This window comes from Acanthisitta chloris, unplaced genomic scaffold (assembly GCF_000695815.1).
Source record: "Acanthisitta chloris isolate BGI_N310 unplaced genomic scaffold, ASM69581v1 scaffold4214, whole genome shotgun sequence".
Classification (NCBI taxonomy): domain Eukaryota; kingdom Metazoa; phylum Chordata; class Aves; order Passeriformes; family Acanthisittidae; genus Acanthisitta; species Acanthisitta chloris.
Genome location: NW_008667533.1, coordinates 60,673 through 82,795, shown reverse-complemented (window position 1 = coordinate 82,795; position 22,123 = coordinate 60,673). Strand labels below are relative to the sequence as shown.

At 40.1% G+C, this 22,123-nt stretch overlaps 1 protein-coding gene across 1 annotated transcript in view; it reads left to right on the top strand.

The window, feature by feature from the left end:
* SYT9 (synaptotagmin IX) overlaps nt 1-21,881 on the top strand; it is a gene marked incomplete at its 3' end in the record, with an annotated part of 30,022 nt that extends 8,141 nt beyond the window's left edge. The window contains exons 3-5 of the mRNA XM_009072525.1: nt 19,763-19,883; nt 20,940-21,111; nt 21,752-21,881. Coding sequence (XP_009070773.1) covers nt 19,763-19,883; nt 20,940-21,111; nt 21,752-21,881 — 423 coding nt within the window. The remainder of the gene's footprint in view (nt 1-19,762; nt 19,884-20,939; nt 21,112-21,751) is intronic.
* Between the last annotated feature and the right edge of the window lie 242 nt (nt 21,882-22,123).

Sequence of the window (22,123 nt, the reverse complement as noted above, 5' to 3'; positions counted from 1 at the left end):
TGCAGACTCTGTGGCTGGCAGGAACTCAGCTAAGTCCACCTACTCCAGTGCTAAAAACTGTTTAGCTTGTCAAGATGTTTTAGCTAGTATTTCTGCAATCCCTCTTCTGGCAAGTTGCAGGGTTTGGAGCAGGGATGGCGAGCTCAGAAGACCTTTAAAATATTTACAGCGGTTAACAAATTTTTTTGAGTTAGCAGTTTGAGGAGGAATGGAAACAACCCAAATCTCTGCCTCTGTGTATGAATTCAAATCCAAACCATCAATGTTAAGTGCTAGATCTGTTTTTTAGGACTGTGGCATCAAAAGGGAAACACTTTTTTTTTTGTACTACAGAAAACAGATGTAATATTAAACTGGTGTTCATTCATTTAAGACAAGTAGGCTTTGGCATCAGGGAAACAAACAGTTAGCAATGTGGAGATGCACCTATTTAATTGATTTGCATTACAAGTCTCTTTAAAAGAGACAGATTTGCAAACACATACCCTTTGCCCACTTAAAGCATGGCAGAAACTGAGGAACGACAATTATTCATGGCTAGACATATTAAGGCAGTAAACACAAGATGTAAGATTCACCTCACTTAAAACAACCAAACCCAGAAGTACTCAAAAAAACACAGAAAGCATAATTGCCTTCAAGAGGCAGATCTGTGGATATTCATCTGCTACTAAGTCACAAGGTCACCCTTTATTTCTTGGTTTTGTTCTGGCTATTCTTAATTAAATGTACAGAAAAAAATAAAAGTGCATGTGTGATGAATCACTTCATCACCAAACGATGCTGAAGAGTCATAGATCTTTAATCCTTCAGATTTCTAAGGGTCATCACAGTGAGGATGACCAAGTAATTAATTAACCCTCAGCATCAGCACAACAGGTATAGTACTCACTGTACAGTGCAGAACAGCTGCAGCCAGTGTTTTTCCTGCTTTTTAAATGATTTTTTATAACCATCTATATAAATGGGTTCATTTTCAAAACGGGGCTTTTTCTTTTTGTCTTTTTGTGTCTTCTATATAAATGGGTTCATTTTCAAAACAGGGCTTTTTCCTTTTGTCTTTTTGTGTCTTTTTTTAATCGAATCACTTTCCTAATTACTTTGTAGGAGAAGATTTGTCAGAAATGTCATCCATTTCAATGAGCAGGGACCAACACTCAGCATGGCCAAAGGAAGGGCAGAAACAGTTATGTACAGTCATAGAGGGGTTTATTTCTATCAAACATTAACAAGTGTTTTCAGAAAAAGTAAAGGCAGCATATGCCTAATTCTGCTTGGAACAACTGGGTAACTGTGAGAATAATATTCCATAAAACTTGGGCAGGGTCAGGAGTGAAGAGAAGCCAAATGCCTTGAAGAGCAGTGGTTTGAGGAGCAGCTCCTTGGTCCTGAGTCGGTGGTACAAGCACTGCAAGACTATTCTGTGCAAGTGGTTACCTCACAGCCTTGTAACTCCACAGGCACAGCCAGAAACAGGATGAATCTTGTAATATCACTGCAGCCTCAGCTAATGTTTATTGGGGGGTTGGGAGTAATTTAAGAAAATGATAATACAGAGAGTAGTGTGTATGTGTCTCACCACATGAAGTTTACAGAACCTGGGAGCATGAGCAACAGAGTTTCCAAGGGAGCTTCTTCAGTGTGGATGATGCTCCATGAAAAACATACTAACATACAACCAAACAACCAAACAAAAGAAACTAAAGCAGACAAAAGAATAGAAAAAAAGCAACGCAGGCAGCACAAATAGCACCTTCCAGTTAAAGATTTAAAAAGAAAAGAAAAAGGTTTCAAAGTCAATATTTTGAGAAGAGAGAAATTATGGAATAAGATGTTTGGATTTCTCACTTGGAATGCGCTTCTATCACTATAATTTAAGATATTTTTAAAGCTGAAATAGTAGAAGAAATCCTGGGTTTTATCAAAGGAAAACATTTCAGGTCAAGTGAGAGATACTCTACTTCGAAATGGAAATCACGCCAAATTTCTTATGCTGTTAAAATCCTGTTCTCTACTCTGGTTCTGCTCCTGCCCATTGGTGATGCACATTCTTGAGTTCTCTCTTTTCTCCTGTATGTTACATGTTTCATGGTGCATCAGCCCCAGAACAGCAATAGTATCTGAAGAACATTTTCCTCCATACATTAGCTGCAATTAGACACCATCCTGAATTCCTCTCTTGTGTTTAGTGGAATTGTCTGTAACTGTCCCTGTTCTACATGTTCCCCTTCTCCTTTCTTCTCACCCTCCACTGCCAGTTCTTTTTTTCCAGAAATCTCTCTCTGAACAAGGCTCTGGGAGAGCCTTCCGTGACACAGCTCACAGTAACAGACACACAGCACACAGAGCAAAGCCAAGATGTGATCCCAGTCAGCCAAGCCTGTCCTTCAGTTCTCCCATCCAGAACTGTCAGTGGGAGCTGCAAACACACAAAAATACTGCTCTGGTGTTTCACATTTCATAGGCAGCAATTCTGGAAGACGAGCAAGGAGCACTCGGCGGTGCTAAGACTAAAATAGCTGTATTAAGGGGATCTTGGTTGTAACCATCCTGCACATAATTCAGGATTAGACTGTGCCACAGCCTTTTTTTCTACTGAGTTATATAACTTTCAATTTAAACATGTATTTTGCCAGGCAGGGGGGAAAAAATCACTTCAAACATGCATTTAATTATTGAACAGTTTGGGGAATGCTTACTTTGCCTTCTTTGCCTTTCTTTTTCTAGCAGAGGTCACAGAAAGCAAGTCAATAGCTTATGGATTCATCAAAATTTCTGAAAATTCCTACTCTTTAAATTTAGTTTTGATATTTGGAGCCAAACTTGAAAGTATTCTTCCCTCTGAACATACTGTGCTTATGTGAAGAGCCTCAAGCCATTTTTAGCCTTTAATCCCCACAAGATATCACAGCCATCAGGCATCTTTCTCCACCAAAACAGGGTATTTCAGAGTTTTACACTTTCCCTCTGTGTACAGTCTGTTTATCCACTTCTCATCTTATTTTCCCATGGTCTTAACTTTGAGCACTAAGTGGACTTTTTTATTATTATTTACTTAGGGATTCACAGTAACTGTGCCCTGAACTCTTACCAGGACATACTGGTTCTTTGGGCAGCTACTTGGGAGTGCTGTAAGAGGACAAAATATCTGTAGAAAATGTCATCTGGACAGAAGGAAGGAATTTCTGGATCATAACTGTAGTGCTAGGAGATAAGGAGTTTGAGCTGGCAGGTTAAATTATAGAGCTTACTGAAATTAAAATAGGGCTACACCATTTGCTAAAGAATCCCACAAGGGCTGTTCTCAGCCCTCCCCACTGCCTTCGTGGGGGGAAAACATTATAAGTTGTAGCTGAAGTTTGAGCTGACTAGTGAAGAGGGATATATGGATCATAACTGTAGTGCTAGGAGATAAGGAGTTTGAGCTGGCAGGTTAAATTATAGAGCTTACTGAAATTAAAATAGGGCTACACCATTTGCTAAAGAATCCCACAAGGGCTGTTCTCAGCCCTCCCCACTGCCTTCGTGGGGGGAAAACATTATAAGTTGTAGCTGAAGTTTGAGCTGACTAGTGAAGAGGGATATATCATGTATTTAAGTTTGAGCTGACTAGTGAAGAGGGATGTATCATTCCACATGTATTTATGTATCTATAGCTTTTCTGCTAGTCTAGGAAACTTTTAGCAGCAGGAAAGAAATAAAAGATGAAACAACAGAACTGAGAGTAGAAACACAAACCATTTTGCAAGGCTCTGGTTATGTGATAATCTCAGGGATTGTGGAGGCCTTGGAGGTGTTCATGAGAGCTTTTCTGCCTTTAGTCCCAGCCCTTCAGGACATGAGGACCATGGCTGAGGCTCTGCAGAGTGCCTTGCTCAGGTTATTGCAGAAAGATACATAGCTATGTTATTCTGTTCTTTCACTTTGTGAAAAATAGACTACTTGGCAGCCAAACTGTCCAAGGGAAGAGGGGCAGAAAGGCATCACTCTTTCGTGGTGAGCGAGCTGTTTTTCTGAGAGCAGAGCTAAAGAAACAATGACAAAACCGAGGACCTGTGATCTGACTAAAAGCTTTTTCAGCAAGATTTATCAGCCCTGAGTTTATGACATCTTTACAGCAGAGATCTTAATTTGAACTCACTCTTTTATTTAACTCCATCTCATGTATACACATTTCTCTAACCATTCAGAGTACATCTCTATCAGGACCAATGTACTAAGTATGGTGTTTCCTGGCAAAACTTCAGCAGGGCATAGCAGCATCATTTTGTGCTTGCCTGGGGAGGATTAATAACAGACACGAGTGAATCCTGAGCTCTGCACTGCTCCTCACAAGCACTGAGAGGCAATTCACAACACACACTCAAATTCTACAACTATGGCTATAATAACTTCTGTAGTTAGTCCCACTGAAGTGCCTGAAGTATTCACAGGGGTAAATGAGGCATACAGCCCTTCGCAGTGTCTGAGCATCCCTGTGGCCCTAGCAGAGGGTTTGAGTGGGTATTTCACACCACATACCCTGGTGAAGTGACAGGCTCAGATGACCAGACTGCATTAGCAGTGTCTGTGGCATCATGACATTTGAGACATGTGTAGCTCTGTGTTTCTGGCCCTTCATTGCTTGATTAAACACCTTGCTCTATTTACTCAGGAAAGCAGTAGTCACAAGCTACCCCTTACCTTACTGAGTGCTTAATCATTCCCTACTCCTTTCATCAGGCAAAGTCCAAATTAAAGCTACGTACACCATCTGGAAAAAGATTTCTGACTAGTGATGGCATCATGCTTGTGATGGGCAGGGAAGCAGAAAACAACTGACAGCTGGAGGTTTTCACAGTGGATTATATGAACTATTGCGATAGAATTCCCCACTCAGATACTTGGGTCAAATCTGGCGTCTGAAAACTAGGGTTTTATCACAACATCAGAACACGTAACCTTGCCTGACAGACAACCAATTCCTAACACTCTCAGCATGAGTGGCTGAAACCCATTGCTCCTCCTAACATTTCCTCTTCTGTGTCCTGCAGTAAACTGATTTGAGAAGGAGCAGTGAATAGGAGATCAGCCATATGATCCAATATCTAGTATTTTCCATTCATAGAGAAGCTGCTACCCAAACACTATGAAAGTTAGCTCAGAACCAAAGAACAATTCCCATACAATATTTTGTATATTTGTTTCCAGATTGCATAGAACTCTATATGTGTTTTCTTTTTAAAAGCATGCTGGGGTTTTATATAAGTATTTTTAAAAGCCAGCTGTGGTTTAATCAACCATCTGATCTACATTACAATAACTCTTCTGAACAACCCCAACAATAAAATAAATATGTGTGCAGTAAAGGGAAGCAAAAGTGTGTACAAAAATGATAGGAAGAAAACAGCAGACTTTGGTTTCAAGCACCCCAGAGAGTTATTTATGATCATCAGGAAAAAAGGAATCACTTTAATATAATGAAAACCTTTCAATGTCTGTACTCCACTGAGCACAGAATCTTACAGTAAATGCTTATCTAGCAATAAACTTCATTCTGTTGGGAGCACAACATTTTGTGCAGGTGGAAATGAGTAGTGCTCAGGATTAGATCCTGACTGCTGTAAAGTCAGGGAAGGAATTCCCATTGAAGCTCGGATTTCATGTACATCCTCTTGCTATAGTTTGGAAATAGTATCTTTTAGAGAGTACAAAAAGCCATATCAAATAACGTAAACAGATAACTTGAGATGTACATCAGAAAATGCACCAGAACAGCAGAACAAGCAAATGACCATCCTTTTATTCCTCTCTGCAAAAGACATACATGACAATGACCAACTCAACAAAGACTTGTATGTACTTCTCCTCCCCCAAAATCTAATGGTTAAAATATGAGTGAGCTATCAGCTTTGGTCTTGGAGAAAGCAGATAGAAATCTCTCCATCAGAAATTACCTGAGTTCTACATCCACATCTTCCAATTTTGAATGAAGACAGATTATTTTCCCTCAAGGCTTCCACAGTGAGCACCCCTGACATATTCCTCTCAGTAGCTCAGCAGCATTTCTTATTTGCTAATTCCTTTTCCAAATTCTTCACTTTATTCAACACATAGACTATCAGCATTCTTGGGAAAGCTGTGAAAAATACTTCATTCAACACAAACCTGTTATTGTAAAACAACGTGAAATGCTTTCTATCCTATCTATAACAGTAATACCTTTTTCATTTAAGTACAGATATGTTTTCAAAAACAAATCAGCAGATAAAGCAGTAGATGCTCTCCTCATCCTCATCCAGCCACACTTGTGCTTCTCACAAATTACTTATTTCAGGAAACCTTTCCATGCTAAAGCAGCACAAAAAAGAAAGAATACTTTCCTCCTTTTCAGACAGTCTTGCCTCAAACATTATGACTCAGGATGGTCAGAGATAACCAAACTCTTTCAAAATCATACTTTCTTCCAAAAAAACTGAAGTCATGCCCTTTTCAAGGTGTCAAATTGAGCACTTGAAATCACTGATCCCTCCCAAAGTAACAAAGCACTAAAGTGAATTTACCATTTAGGAAGAGTCATTTCAAAACTATAAAATTATAAAAATTATAAGTAACTCAGCAGAAAATTTGAGAAGGCATCTAAGTGACAGTGAGACATTGTTTACTCAATCACTCACAACCTTTCTGAAAATGCTACTATTTTCCTGCCCATAGGCTAATGTGTAGTCAATTACACTAGTTATTCTGAGTATAAACATAAGCAGGTGTAAGTCTCAGCAGCTCAGTACACTCACCTCACCCAAATGCACATGATGCCATGAGGAAGAACAGAACAAGCTGCAGAAAACAATCATTTTCCTCTCTGGGTGCATTTCACATGTAGCACGTGTAAGGTGAAACAAGTTAGAAGAAAAGTCTCTTGAGAGGAAGGAGTTCTGTTGACTCACTTTTGTGAACTTAAAGCACTAAAGCACTTCTATATTTAGTGCTCTCTTTATATCACATCTTACACTACACTCTGTGCATTCTTTAAGAGAGAAAACATGCTCACTGAAGTGGCCCTAAAATTGCCTCCAGTACATGTCTCTATATAATAAGGAGGCACAAACACCTCTGATATAAAACAAGTATCACAGAGAAAGAACTGTTATCACACTCTGCACAGTCACATCTTCCCCTGCTCACACTATAGACATCTGGATAATACACTTAATTTCAGACTGTGCATTCTCTACAATGGATTTCTGTCTTCTTTCTTCTCCTTCCTTCAGCTTCCTCACAGTCTAATGTTCAATTTTAAAGCTGGTTTTTTCCATATAGCTCTTAAGTAGATGTAGTACTGGGTTGGTAAACTGCTTAGCAGCTTCAAGATTAAAATACTCTGTTTATTTGTAGGGTAGGTAGATGATACACAGCAACAGCATACATTCTCCATCACCAATTCCACATAGCTTAAGTGTCCTAGTGGCAATAGTCCAGAACGGCCTCTGAAGAAAAGAGAGTAGCTGGATTTGCATGAGCTTTTGGGCAGCATCAGCAGTTGGGATCCTGAGAAACACTGAAATGTTCCTGGCATCGCCCAGGAGAAGCAGTAGAAGTAACCCCATGTTGCTAGATCACCCCAGATCCCACAGCAGTGATTTGGGACATGAGGCAGGGAGGTTGCCCTGAGAGGGTTAGTCACCAAACAACATCTCAGCATGTTAGGAACTCTGCAAATTTTACAGGGCTGTCTGTTAGGAAAGGCTCAATAGCACATTTGGGAGGAAACAGAAGAGCCTGCCTTCCCTCCTGGGCTTCCCTCTCCCACTCCACAAAAAGAACCACAAAACCCCATCATGTCTCCTGGTTCAATGTGCAGTTCCCTTTGTAGAGTGGTTTGAGAACCAAAGGGTGACAGTTAGTCCTCTTTTTGCCACTTCTGGTGCCACATTGCCTAGTTATCACTAATTTTGTTGTCATTCTCATTCTTCCTCCCTCCATTATTTTAATTCCTTTTGTATTTGGAAACCAGAGAGATTCTAAACTTTATGTGGATGGTGTAGGGCTCCAGTGTTACTCTTTATACAGGTGAGCAATCAGAAGCCAATTTTTTTTTATTTAGTGCCACTACTTTGTAGTAACCAAGTCAGTTTCAAAGGCAGCAGTATTTCAACCTCAGAGAGTGCCAGGAAAGAAGCTGCTTTTTGCCCAAAAACACACGAAGTATTCTCACTGTTCCCTGACCTGAGGGACTGCATCACACAACATGACAAAATTGACTCTAGAGAAACAGAACACATGGAGGAATTTCAACAGAAAGATACTTGATCATTGGCTTTAACATCACAAGGATACCCAGGAAAAGTATCTATTCAAAATTAAAAATAACTTTCAGTCACAACGAAGAAAATCAATGTGTAACTCAGGAAAAAAGTAGGAGAAATAGGTTCATAAGCCCATGCTTTTTTCCCCACCTGCTGAGTTGGCACCGAACTTAAAAGGAGCTGCACACAGAAAATATTGCTTTTGAAAAGTCTAACTTAGGTAATAAACCTTGTATTACTTTTTAGTGGGATGAGAAGTTAAAAAGGATCAGAAACAGAGAGAGAGAAAAGGCACACTAGGGATTTCATTGAACTTGGGTTTGATAGTCAGATATCACAGAATCACAGAATCGTTTAGGTTGGAAAATACCCTTCAGATCATCTGGTCCAACCATTAGCCCATCCCTGCCAAGTCCACCACTAAACCATGTCTCTACTAAGTGCCACATCTGCACATCTGGTTAAATAAAAAATAGCTTAAACAAATCTCAAATACAATCTCTAGAATGGCAGGACAGACGTGCTACTGCATCACAGAGTTTGACACTAACTTGAGAATTTCAAACACATATTATTTGGACCATTCTCTTTTTCATATCAACTTCTTCAAGAATGGCAGGACAGACGTGCTACTGCAGCACAGAGTTTGACACTAACTTGGGAATTTCAAACACATGATATTATTTGGACCGTTCTCTTTTTCATATCAACTTCTTCTAAAACAAAATTGTAGAGCAAACTTAGACTAAAAATAGATTCAGATATTTTAAAATGGCCTTTTTTATTACCCATTTTGTGTGCAGCCTGTGCTAAGCCTGAGCAGCAGAGCAGTCAATACAGAAAATCTAATATACATATGATGAGTACATCCAGAAAACACTACAGGTGCTTATGCAGACTGAAAATAAAATCTTTTTTTTTTTTTCCTGACACTGTGACTCTCTCCATCTTTTTTTTAGCACTACCCAGGTACTCAGTCTCTCTCCTTCTCCGAGCAATGTGCTCAGAATACCTGATGTAACAGACAGCTGCTTTACACAACACAAAATGCCTGGGCTGAGAGTGACAGTCGGTGCTAAGGGAAGGTGAGGAACTGTTAGTAGGGCCCGAAGAACTCTAATATCATTTCAGCAGCTTGTCTAATTAGCCTTTTTTATACAGAATGCCCACTCTGCAAGACTTTATCCTTAATTCAGGCAGTGTCAGCAGGGCAGTAGGGCTGGCTGCTCCTTTGGGATGTCACCCAGGAGCAGCAGGGGACCCTGCAGCCAGCTCCCATCCCACTGGCCCAGCCAGGGAGCAGGGCAGGTGGGGCCCTGGGGGACAGTCCCTGGTGTCAGCCAGTTCCCTAGGGATGGGCCAAGCTCCCTGGGCCAGTTGGAAATGGGGAGCTGGGCCAGGAGCAGAGGGAGGGAGACCCTGGCAGCACTCAGAGGGCTGTTAGTACCTCGGAGCCCTGACATACTGATTGCTTTCAGTCCCTGTACATGACAGATAATTGAGTGGGGTTAGAAGACAGAGTATCTTTTGGTATTTTAGTGGAGCTATAAGTTCACGTGCCGTCGTCATAACTCAAGGCAGAGTGAAAGGCCAATCCATTAATTTGCATACAGATTTAGTTTAAATTGACATTTTCATTTTAACACACTAGGGAAAAAAATAACAGGCAGGATATTTTGGATTAAAATATTTTGATTAGTTAACTTCCTTTTAAAACCAGCTTCCTCCCTTGCAATGTTTCTTGGATGTATTGGAAATTTTCATTATTAGTGGTATATGGAGATAATTAAACATATCTTTCAGATATGTCAGAATGGAAGCAAGAGGTAACTGGCAAATAATTAGTAGCAGAAATAATTGTATGTGTTAGAATGAATTTTACTTCATTTTCTTCAAGCTCACATTTGCCTAGAGATAGCAAATACTTAACATGTAATTTAGCCTCCCCTTCTTACAACGAGGTAGCATTTAGCCTTGAAACCATGAGGGTTTATTTTCTCATCTCTGTCCATCTGTGTGAGGCTCACCAAGAGTTTTCTGTTAAGTCCACAGGGTTGGCCCACCCAGACTAGATTGCATGGCAAGGTGCTGCACACTACAATGCCATTAACCTTGATTGTACTTTGGTTTTCTCAATCCCAGTATTTCACAAAGACTGGAGGTTTAATCCAAATCAATTACAGCCTGTGGAAAAATTACTGGGTTTGACAGGACAGATACTGATGGACATTCACTACAAGCTTTGGTCCTCACTTTTGGCAGCTCCTGCCCAGTTCTCTGGATTGCACTGATTGGTTTGTGACACTTCCCTCTGCAGGGCATTCCCTGTCTGCCTGACCAAGACATTTTTACCACCTTCACCTAGCATTGAAACTCTAGTGTTTCCCAGCAGAAGTTCCCTCTTCATTTCCTTTCAAGAGAACATTTGCCCTCCAAACATCTATTCTTATATAGGCAACTTGCATTTCGTTGCTGTTCCCAAGCTTGTCAACACTTCTGAAGCACCACTGTCTTCCCTGCAGAGGGAAAGGTTTGAGTCAGCTCTGTGCTAAAATAAATACCCTCCCCTAAACCATTAGGAGGGGGAAATCAAACCTCCATCATGAAACTTCCCTTTTAACGGGCTGGGGAAGCACAATACCAACGGTGGCAACTTGTAAACACCAACGGAATAGGATACATTGAGGTTGGATACAGTTGAAGAAAAGGAGGAGCAAATCTGTTCACAGCACCTTGCTTGTAAACTCAAGTCTTGCAGGTGATGCCTTTTTTCATTTGTACATGTTAGACTGTGAAGATGCAGTTCTTTTCTCTAGCTTTCACACACACACACACTCACCCCCTGCCTCCCAGGAACAGCCAGAATCATACAGGACAGTCTGCAGTGCCTGAAAAAGAAGACCCAGAGCAGAATTTTTTTGTGTTGTTAAATCTATCCTGAACTTTGTGTTTTCTAGAAAGCAACAAGTCATAGAATTGCAAAAAAGCAGTAGTGATTCAAGAAAGCAACATATCTTTCAGAGGAACAGTTTAACTTGCAAGGAGAAACCTAAACTTCAATTAATTTGTGTCTCTGACCAACAATGCCATCTAGCAAGCCTTCAGAGCCAAGTCTGCACTCAATCTTTCCTCTTCTCGAGCACTGATGAGGGAGTTAAAATTACTTATATTAACTTTCCACAGAAGTTTCAGTTTCAGAATGTCTCATTTCTGCTTTTCCCATGAAATCAATTTCTGACACAGCCACACACACATAAACAGGACAAGTACTGCAGCTCTTCCAATCATGTCTCTACTAATTTTCATTAGCTCAATTCAGACTATCTCCCCAGTTCATCAATTTAGTTTGGAACAAATTAAGACATTATTTCTGTCTCAATAGCTACAGGATAATTCATTAGATTCACTCTTAGGCCCAGATTCAGCAAAGCACTTTAGTTCTTGGGGATTGAAAATCTGTGTAAGTGATTCAAAGCCAGTAAAATCTATAGGATTTAAACATGTGTTTAAAAATAAGTATGGGTATGAAGTTTATCTTTACCGAATGGAGGCTTTTTTTAAAGGATCTTATTACAGAATAATTTATCAATGAAGGCTTAAGTGACTTACTAAGAACAAATTTCTGCCAATGCATTCAGATAACTGAGGATGGTATGCAGCTCACCCATTGGAAAGGCAGTTTCAGTTAATCACTGCCATCCTATTTTTAGGATATAAATTATGACAGTGGAGATGTTGGGTCTTTAGAGAGATAAGTACATTGCCTACAGGAAAAGGCCTCTGTCCTTGACTTACTAAGGACATTGTGGCAAGAGGAAGTTATGTGCATGTTCCTCTCAAAGACATTAACTGGATTTGCTTTGAAGCACACAGGAAGTGAAAGGCTCATCCTTTTGGCCCCAGATATCCACATTCTAAGGTACCTTGAATGACAGGCACAACACAAAGTCATGTCTGGAGGATCCTTCTTATGTCTCCTGCAGTGACCTGCCTTAAAGAAAAGTGGCCATGCCACAAGGATAATAGAAACAGGAGAGGGGTAAAAAAACCAACACACAAACTCCAAAAAACCATATCAAAAGATCTGTGGGCTCTGAAGTGGAGACAGAGGATGTGCTATGTGCTGGATGCTTTGCTTTTGATACTGTCTTTACAGAGAAGTTGCCAAGAGGCTAGGCAAAGCTATGAGTAAGTTAAAATAAGAACATAAACTCCCTGAGCTGATCATAGTGGTTCTCTAAGGCCCAGTCTGCAGGAAAGCTTCTTACTTTCACTCCCTACGAAGTGCAGAACAAAGTGGCTGTGTTCAGAAGTGTCTGCCTGACAATAAGGTGCTCCAGATACCATCTGGGCATCAGTGATACAAAGCCTACCAAAGAAAAATCAAGCTACATACTTAGTTAACCAACAGTGTTAAGCTGAACTTAGTTGTCAGAGGATGCTGTTTTATGTTTAATTAGAACATGCAACACCTTCAGTTGGCTGAAGAGCTCTCTCTGCCCCTTGGTAAGCTTTGCTTGCTTAGATTCTTCAGCTGATGATAACTTCCACTGTATTAGTCAAGCAAGAATATCTCAGGCCCAGCATTTTTATTGATGTGTGCTAAGTAGCAGATGCTGTGCCACAGACAAGCCCATGGAGAGAGCACTGAGGATCCAAGGCAAACTAACTGATCCTGCCTTTCCTTGCATCCCATCAAACCAGCTTCCAGATAGACACTTCTTACAATTGTGTAGGCATGAAAGCTCAGCCAGTCTGTGACTTGACATGAAAATTACCCAAAGCAGTACTAAATCCAGAGTGACTTCCATGCAAACACTTCAGCTTTCTTGTATTTCTGTAGTGAGACCAAGCTTCAGATTTGTTTCAGTGCCCTTTCCCAGTAAGTGAAATCAGACTGATTATCACAAAGATAGCTCTAAAGCTTCTTTGCTTATTTTCTTTCATTTTTTTCAAGAAAACCATGAAGAAAAGACAGACAATGAAATGCAGAAAGCAGCGAAATCAGGGAGAATATGATACAATTTGCAAATTAACTTAAAACATGAAATATAGCCTGACATTGATGTATTGAGAGAAAAATTGTAAAAGATAGGCCATTCCCATTTTCCACACACTTTACTTAATCATATATCTGTAGATATAAATTGACTGAGGCATTAATAAATACCTACTTTACTAGAGTTCATTTCTTTGATTTAAGATGTCATGAAAATAGAATTTTCCAGTCATATCTTCTCTATTCATCTCTAAATGAGAAATGAGAAAGCAAGTGGTGCTCTCCTTAGCCACATGCAAAATCAATTAAAATCAAACATTTCTGAAGAGGTTTTATCCATATATTTCTCACAGATAGACCTCAAAATAACTCTATGATGGAATCATCAAAAATGTAGAGCTAACTTCATGAATTCTTGATGTTAGATACTTTAGATTTGTTACCATTCCCAAACAGATTAGAGTCTCAAATTTGTTTAGCCTGTGATTTGCATAATGTTTGTGTCCTGGACATGTACCTCAACTGAATTAATATCACTCAAATCTTATTCCAGACTTCTCAACACAGATGAACAATTTAGTAAATGTATATTCCCCCAAACCAGATAGCATTTCTTAAAGCATTCATTTAGACTTAATACATATACCTAGCATACTTTGATCATCATCATCTTAGCTGAGTGAACCTCCTGTAAGATAAACCCTTGCAAAATTCAAATCCCCACATTATCAAATATGAGAATGATGGACAGATGATCTAGCACTACAGAAGTATAATTCCATGGATTCCAGGAAATATTTGGAAAGAACTAGGAAGAATATTTTTTTGTTGGTTGAAATACAACTCATGCTCCTTAGCTAGAAGGGGAGAAAAAAGAGACTTTAATTAAATAGTGGCAATCTATCCTTTCTGTGCTTCAGAAGCCCAAATGATATCATCTCATTTCATGAAATCTTCTCTGCTTTTCTGTTTTCCACTGTCCTTTGCAGAGATGTATAACTGCAAAGCTCCCATTGCCTGAGCTGTGACGCAGCAATAGGAATTTATCATATCTCTAAAACCAGTAGTGCTTTTGAAAACCTCTTTAGCAGTAACTTTCAAGGAAATAAGCAGGGACATGACTGCCTGTAAGTGCTCCTGTTAGTGGGGAGTTGGTGAGATGCACAAAAATACATGTGACCACCTCACAACCCATAATGAGTTTTGCAACATACCAGAAAAGCAAAAAAAGTAGAGTGCCTGTCTTTTTATAGCTGGAGCACTGAGGAACCTTGTATAATGGAGACATATGCTTTGAGTGGAGTGCAGAGGCACTGCGTGGTGACAGCCTAGCACAGCTCCTCTGCTCCACAGATACAGATCACAGGCTTTCAAAGAAGTGGGCACAAACCTCATGAATGCCTAACTCAAGGGCAGCATCTTCTCCCAGACCAGAGGCAGAAGCTGTAAACTATAGTTTGTCTTGTTTTCTTCCATCCCTTGCTGCCCGTTTTGCATGATTTTACATACTCATTCCCCACACCCAAATGTATTTATGAGAAGGGAAAGGAGAAATCTGATCCCAAATGTCATCCCCATCTGTCAGAAACTCCCTAACTGCCAGGTAACTTACAGGTTTCTCTGTGAAGGTTTGATGCAGCCTGAGCTGCTTAATGCAGCACCGAGACATCAAAGGTGAGACCACTTAGGGGCCCAGAGTCATCATCCTCTTTAAGGTTACACATCTCCCTGTTTAATGTGCTGAGTTATAGTCACTAAGCCCCAGCATGGAGCTGCTGACACAGTACTAGGCAGTGATTTATCCTGCAGGCTAATCTCTAACAAAATTTAATGATTCTGAAGTCTGTAAATACTGATTATAGACTAAAAACCTGTTCATATTCCTGTTAGAATTCAGCATTTTAAAAGACATATATATATTATGTTAATTTTACAGGAGAAAAACCAGAAATGTTTTCTATAAAAAAAGCAGGAACAATAAACCTTTGAGTAGAAGCCATTGAAAAGGATTCAAATAATATGATTTTTATAATGTATCTATTACTTCCAGCAGAAATGGGGCAAGGAGGAAGCAGAATGTGAGGGCAGCCTTGTCTCTGTGCTCCTAACAGCAATCCCATTTCCCTTGAGGTTTCAGTGTGGGATTCACTCTGTTTGCAGTTTTCAGGCAAAACTTGTGATTTACACTTGTGGTTTCAACTCTCCAGCTGGCTGCTAACCCAGGGCTGAACACACAGAACTCTCCTAGGTGACACTGGGGAGTTTTTTAAGGAAGAAGCTTCATGCTGGAATAAAGGACTGCTTGAACAGAACAAGGGTTTGGAGACAAATCCAGCAGGATTGTGGAAATGGGCTGTGTGGCTTGCTCTGAGGCACAGCTAACAGCATCACTCAGCCTGGGGCACTGGAAAAGCAAAGCATATCCCAATCCTGTGCTGCCTTTTTTGGAATACAGGAATGAGCAGGTTAAAGTTTAAAAACAGAGACAGTGTTTTCTCCTCTGAATGTGACAGGTTTTGAGGACAATGGGAGAGAAGCTTGGTATGTTTATCACAGGACATTTATTCAGTTATTTTCTGTTTGGACCAACAGAAAAGCAATATAGGGCACATACATGAAAATTAATTATAATTGCAATTTAATTATCTTCTGAATATTTTCTTGCAGGTTATTAATGCAGTTGACCAGTCTTTTGGTCTGGTTATACTGGGGCAGTCATGGTTGCACTATAACGTGCACAGTGTGGTATTACTAGCACACTGAATAAAGTTAGACACAAATTTGGAAGGTACAACGTGCATGACTTGATAACCTACAGTAGTATGAAATCTTTTCCTAAGCAGGAATTTAAAATGTCCCTGGCAGTGTAATACTTACATTGCCACATTTTGTCAGGCACACACAGTCAGGCTAAGTGCTCAATTCAAACAGGAGCATAATCCTTGCAGAGGGTCCTACCCTCTATGCTTGTTAATTCTGTTCCTTGCAGCTGTTTCTGGCTAATACAGCACACCTTTAGTGACAATCCATGGCTTAAGCCTTGTAGCTCAGTGATTTAAACGTGTGAAGATGTGCACTAATCCTCTCTGAGCTGTGTTACATTGGCTTTGGTTCTGTTAAAAAATGGAATTTACAGGAAAGACCTGCATTTGCTGGTCATGCCTGTGACAACCCTGATCTCCAGTCAGAGCATCCTGCCTGTTCCAACACACACATGAGAATTCTCTGCTGGTACTCTCTGAAGAACACTCCATCACAAAACCTTTCTAACTGAAAGCTGAGGCCCCAACAGCAACATTTACAATGTGTGGAACAGTTAAGAATGTTGCCCTTTGATTACAGAAAACAGGGGTAAACAGGGAGGAACAGCCAGGGCACAGACAAAATCTGTCTTCCCAAATTTAAGAAAACATTTGCACATAGCCAGTAGGATGCAGGAGTCATTAATTCCCTGGAAATCAAAATGAAAGTGAGAGAACACTGGGCTCCTTTTTCAGACTCAGAGAAGGATTTGCATGCCAAAGGAATGTCCTTCCTGCTGCTGCCTGCAAACCTCCCTTCAGTCACAGGCTCCCTGGTTAGATTGCTACTACATTGGCTTATGAAGAGGCAATCTCACAATCATCTGTGACCTATTGCTACAACACCTTCAATTTCTAGAACTGGAAAAGACTGAAGAACTCCCAGGCTCTGTTTCCAGTATAACAATGTTTTTCCCATAGAATGCTCAAGGCAATTTTTCCAAAAGCATTAAAAAAGTATTGTCATTGCAGCATTTGCTAAAAAATACATCACATTGCAGGGCACAATTATCTTTTAAATGTAAGGCAAAGCTGGTGGATAAGTGTATTGTGGCATAATTCCTAACACTGCACTCAACATATGTGATCCATTCTTTCCTAACCAGTTCATTTGTGCAGAAGAATTTTAATTCTTCTCTCTGGTTACCAGTGACAGGACCCGAGGGAATGGCCTGAAGTTGTGTCAGAGGAGATTTGGGTTAGATATTAGGAAAATGTTCTTCCCCCAGAGGTGTTTGGGCCCTGGAAGCTCCCCAGGGCAGTGGTCACAGCCTCAAGGCTGACAGAGCTCCAGGAGTGTTTGGCCAATGCTCTCAGGCACAGGGTGTGATCCTTGGGATGTCCTGTGCAGGGCCAGGAGTTGGACTAAATCCTTGTGGGTCCCATCCAAGGGATTATTCCATGGTTTTTCTGGCATTTGTATCTAAAACAATTGTGTAGTAATTCTTTTACCTATGAACTCCTTGATAAGAACAGATAAAAGTTTTTAAAATGCTAGTTCAGGATGACCAAGTCTGGAGTGGAAATTCTTGTATTTGATAGTTAGAGTAAAGCATTTACAGTACTCACAGAGTGAATTCCTAGTCAGCATGTCGAGCACTGGAGTTGAATACAGAGTGACATTGCCATGCCTGACAATACTGAAGAACAGCAAAATACACAGTTTAAACAACAGATGCCTGATGGGCTTCTTTATGGTCAGGGACAACCTGAGTAATTCAACAATGCTGTCTTATTCCAAAGGGCAGTGACCAAGTCATGAAAAATAACCTATCAAAATTTGCCAGTGTGACAAATTCCCAAAAGGTGGTTTCAGTCAATAGTTTCTTTAAATGGCTTGTGAAATTCTCCTCAGAGCTGTAGCATGAGGGAGAATTCCACAGCTACAAATCTAAGCACCTCAGAGCTGGGGAAGTACAAATATATATTGGAAGTTGCTCTTCCTCACAATGGGAAAATGTCAGAGATCAGTTATTCTTCCTGTAATGTTAAGTGCAGGTGTTGGCCAAGAGAAATTTCTCCTGGACGTGCTGACATCACTTTAGCCTGTGGGACTTCTTACAGCATCACCTTCTCAAACAGCACTTCGATCCTCCCACAAAGTGAGTCAGTGACACAGTTTGTTGCAGCAGGTTTGCTTCCCAGTATGAGCCATCAAGAGAAACTAAACAGAGTGAATCATATCAGCTACCTTGATATTGTCACAGCCTTTATTAGTTTTACAGCTACCTTGAAACACTGATCTTTAGAGTGGAAAAGATGACAGCTGAAGTCAAGTCAAAGTTCAGAGTTTATGGTTATTCCTGACCCATAATATCAGCCTTTGCCTTCTCTTCAGTAATAGCACAAGGAAAGGACCTACTTTTGAATGAGTGTACATGTGGGTTTTATCCTTGAATGAGCTGAGAGCTAAAACGAAGATGAGCAAGGGATTGGATCAAGTGACCTCTAGAATTCACTTCCAACACAACATTTGTGTATAACTCTGTGACAGCAACACTCTCTGTCCTGCTTATCTCCACTGCTGACTGATGAAGCTCTATAAAGTAACTGTGCAGGCTCAGGGCACTGATCTGTAGAACAGCTAGCTCAGACACAAACCCTAACTCGTGTTAGGTGCTGTTTGAGGTATTTTCATTCACCTCCTGTATTATCCACCACCCTTCATTTCTTGCTGACTGACACAGAAGGAGCCAACCTAGGACAGGAGAGAAGTTATTGCATTAAGCTAAGTGGGCCAGATACACTCCAAACCTCCTGTATTTCCCTTCCCTATAAAACCTGGAATGTAGCTTTGAATTTGCTGGATAGGGTATTTTTTTTTTCAGTCAATAATGAAATAGTAGCTTATAGGAGACAGGTCTATGAAAGTACAAATTCACTGCTCAGTCAAAAAAATGCAAATCAAAATGCAAAAATCACTCAATACAATCTTTTATCCACTCTATTTTTTATAAAAGAGATTAATTTCCCTTTTTTGAAAAAAAAGTGATGCTTTGTAACTGCAAACAGGGTTTGCACATTTTATACAACCTTTCTGAGCCCCTGATGCCATTGACACAAGAAAGGGTTTCAAATAACTCTACCAATGACACACAAACTCACTTGAGGAGCTTCTCTGCATGAGGCAGAGGAAGTAACATCCTCACTCTGTTTCTGGTGAAGACTGTCCCACTGCCATAGGCACTTTCACACCTATCACACCTGACTTTATGTAAGCTCAAGATTGCATAAAACTTTGTCCTGCTCAACCCATGTGTTTTTTTCTGTGAACATCTTTGTGGGTTTCCTCCTGCCGACCAGAAGGGAAGGCACAGACATCTGTGGCAGCTTGTCAGTGATACAGGCAAGTCACTACAAAGCATAAACTAGAACAAAGGTTTTCCAGGGCCTCACAGTGTACCTCAGCACTTAAATAAATGTGTGTCATCTCCCAAACTGAGTGCTAGAAACTATAACCTCATTTACCCTTGAGAACTTTGGTGGTCTAGCAGCAAACACTGACTGGAACTTTGCATGCAGATGGATGTCTGGTTTGTTCAGATATGTTTCAAAATGAGAATTCAGCTTTTGCATGCATAACTGTATCCCCAAAGGTGAATTTTTATCTTTAGCTGCTGTTATGGGTAGGAAAAGTGTTATTATTGCTTCACATTATCTCTTTTTTCTTGGAACAGGATAACGTGGATCTTGGTGACCTTATGTTTTCACTCTGCTACCTTCCAACAGCTGGTAGACTAACTATTACAATAATAAAGGCAAGAAATTTAAAGGCAATGGATATCACAGGAGCATCAGGTATGAAGGAATTTAATGCTCTGTGTGGATTTCGGTCCCATTTCCCTCCCAAGACACAGAATTCAACACTGCCAAATCCCGGAATGATTTTTGAGAAGAGGGTTCTTATCTTGTGAGCTCTTGAGTTAACGTCAGTACAGGAGTTTATGAGGAAAAAAAATCATATATTTTAGCTTGCACAGTTGCAATCAACAACATAAAATAATTTGCTCTTGAATAGACTGCAAGATTATTATTTCTAAAGCTGCTGTGATTCAGAGCAGCACGAGTTGGCCAAAATGCACTCTTGACACTGGGAATTAGTTTGTGCAGCAAAGTGTTTGTCATGGCTATGGCACAGGCACAGTCTGACCCTCTCTGACAGTTTCCAAGAGCCACTGAGCCAGTTCTGCTCTTGTTGGCATATGGACAAAACAGTGATCATCCCAGAGTCATTTCAGCAACCATTCCAAAACTTGATAATGAAAATTACAGACTAATTTAAATAAGAGTTCATTGATGAATCTTAAATACTAGCAGGGAGTTGTAGAGCTCCCAGAAAGGAGCTACTAAGAAATAACTTTTTTTCCACTATGTTCAGGAGTTTTAAAATAATTATAATTCTCTTGAGAAATATAAGCCACTAATTGTTACTCTTTGAATTATATTTAATCACACAGCAGCAAATCCCGTTGTGAAAAACACTGTCAACTTCTGTCTGTCCTACAAATCTAACAAGTAATTAGGCTGCCATAAATAGGCTGATCCACAGGCTGTTGTATAAAACAGTCATGTATGGCATGGTTCAGTGGATATTTTAATACTCTTTGAGAAGTTGGAACACAACAAGGAGCTTCTTGAACCTAAATTGCTCATTATATGCAGTCAACCAGGTAAAACTTTCAAAGCTCCACTGCCTCCCAGGCATTCCATGGTAACAAAGAAGCTCAGATTCCAGTCAGGTCCAGAAGATTAATTCTGCAAGCAGGTATGGGCAAGTCTGCTCCCTTCACTTTCCATTTGTGTTTGCTTAAAAGCATCAAAAGAAAATCAACATTGTTCTTATGATTCACACAGATCCCTACGTGAAGGTTTCTTTAATGTGTGAAGGAAGGCGACTAAAGAAAAGAAAAACTTCCACCAAGAGGAATACCCTTAATCCCGTTTATAATGAAGCCATAGTCTTTGACGTCCCTCCAGAAAACATTGACCAAATTAACTTGTGGATAGCTGTTATGGATTATGACCGGTGAGATACCTGTAGCTGTAAAATGACATCAACTATTGGCTCATAAAATCTTGCACAGTAGATTTGCATCCAGAAAGAAAGGTGTTATTGTTCCCTATACTTGGGAAATTCACGTCATGTTGAGTTGGGTAGAAGACTCAAATGTTTTTGTGTTGTCAGGCAGAATTTCCTTTCTCAATTCTAAACTAGAGATTTGCAGCCATAACTGACATAACTAAGCATCATGTACGTTTACCAGAACTGAAGGAGCTAAGCATATCATCAGTGTCCACACACTAATGTTCTGTTTGTGCAGTTACTCAAACCCCTTACACACTTCCCTCCGTTTCTGTAGTTGTGGCTTAGAGTTTACTTGTGTTTGCAACTAATTGCAGAACACAGGCAAAGAAATGTTTACATTCTTCATGCAAAAATAAGAAACAAATGCACACAGCCACACAGTCTGTAATGGGGGAAATATTAAGTGCTTTTGATTAGTGGGAAATGCAAAGAGCAAACCTGTGTACTTTGTAGTTCATTGGATTTTTCTGGCAAGAATTAGTTCTAAATATCCATGGTTGATGTGTTTGATGAAATATGTGAGTGGTATGGTTCTAAAGGTAAAATTTTAAGAAAAAAATATTATGGAACATTTTCACAGTGTAGGTCACAATGAGGTCATTGGAGTGTGTCAAGTAGGCAACGATGCAGAAAGTCTAGGTCGTGACCACTGGAACGAAATGCTCTCCTACCCTCGGAAACCCATTGCTCACTGGCATCCTCTTGTAGAGGTAAGGCTTTTATTTCTTCCTTCCCCATTGCGATATTGGTGAATATTCTTCTATATGGATAAAATTTTATGGACAAACCTAAGGTCCACATGCATGAAGTAAATCCTAGAACAGGACTTGGAAACACTGGTACTAAAAGTCAAACATAGCAGGCAAGTTAAGTCTCCTCCTGTCAGTTTTAGGGAGACAGAAAGTAACATCTGTAATATATACATGAAAACACCAAATATTCTCCGCTTGAT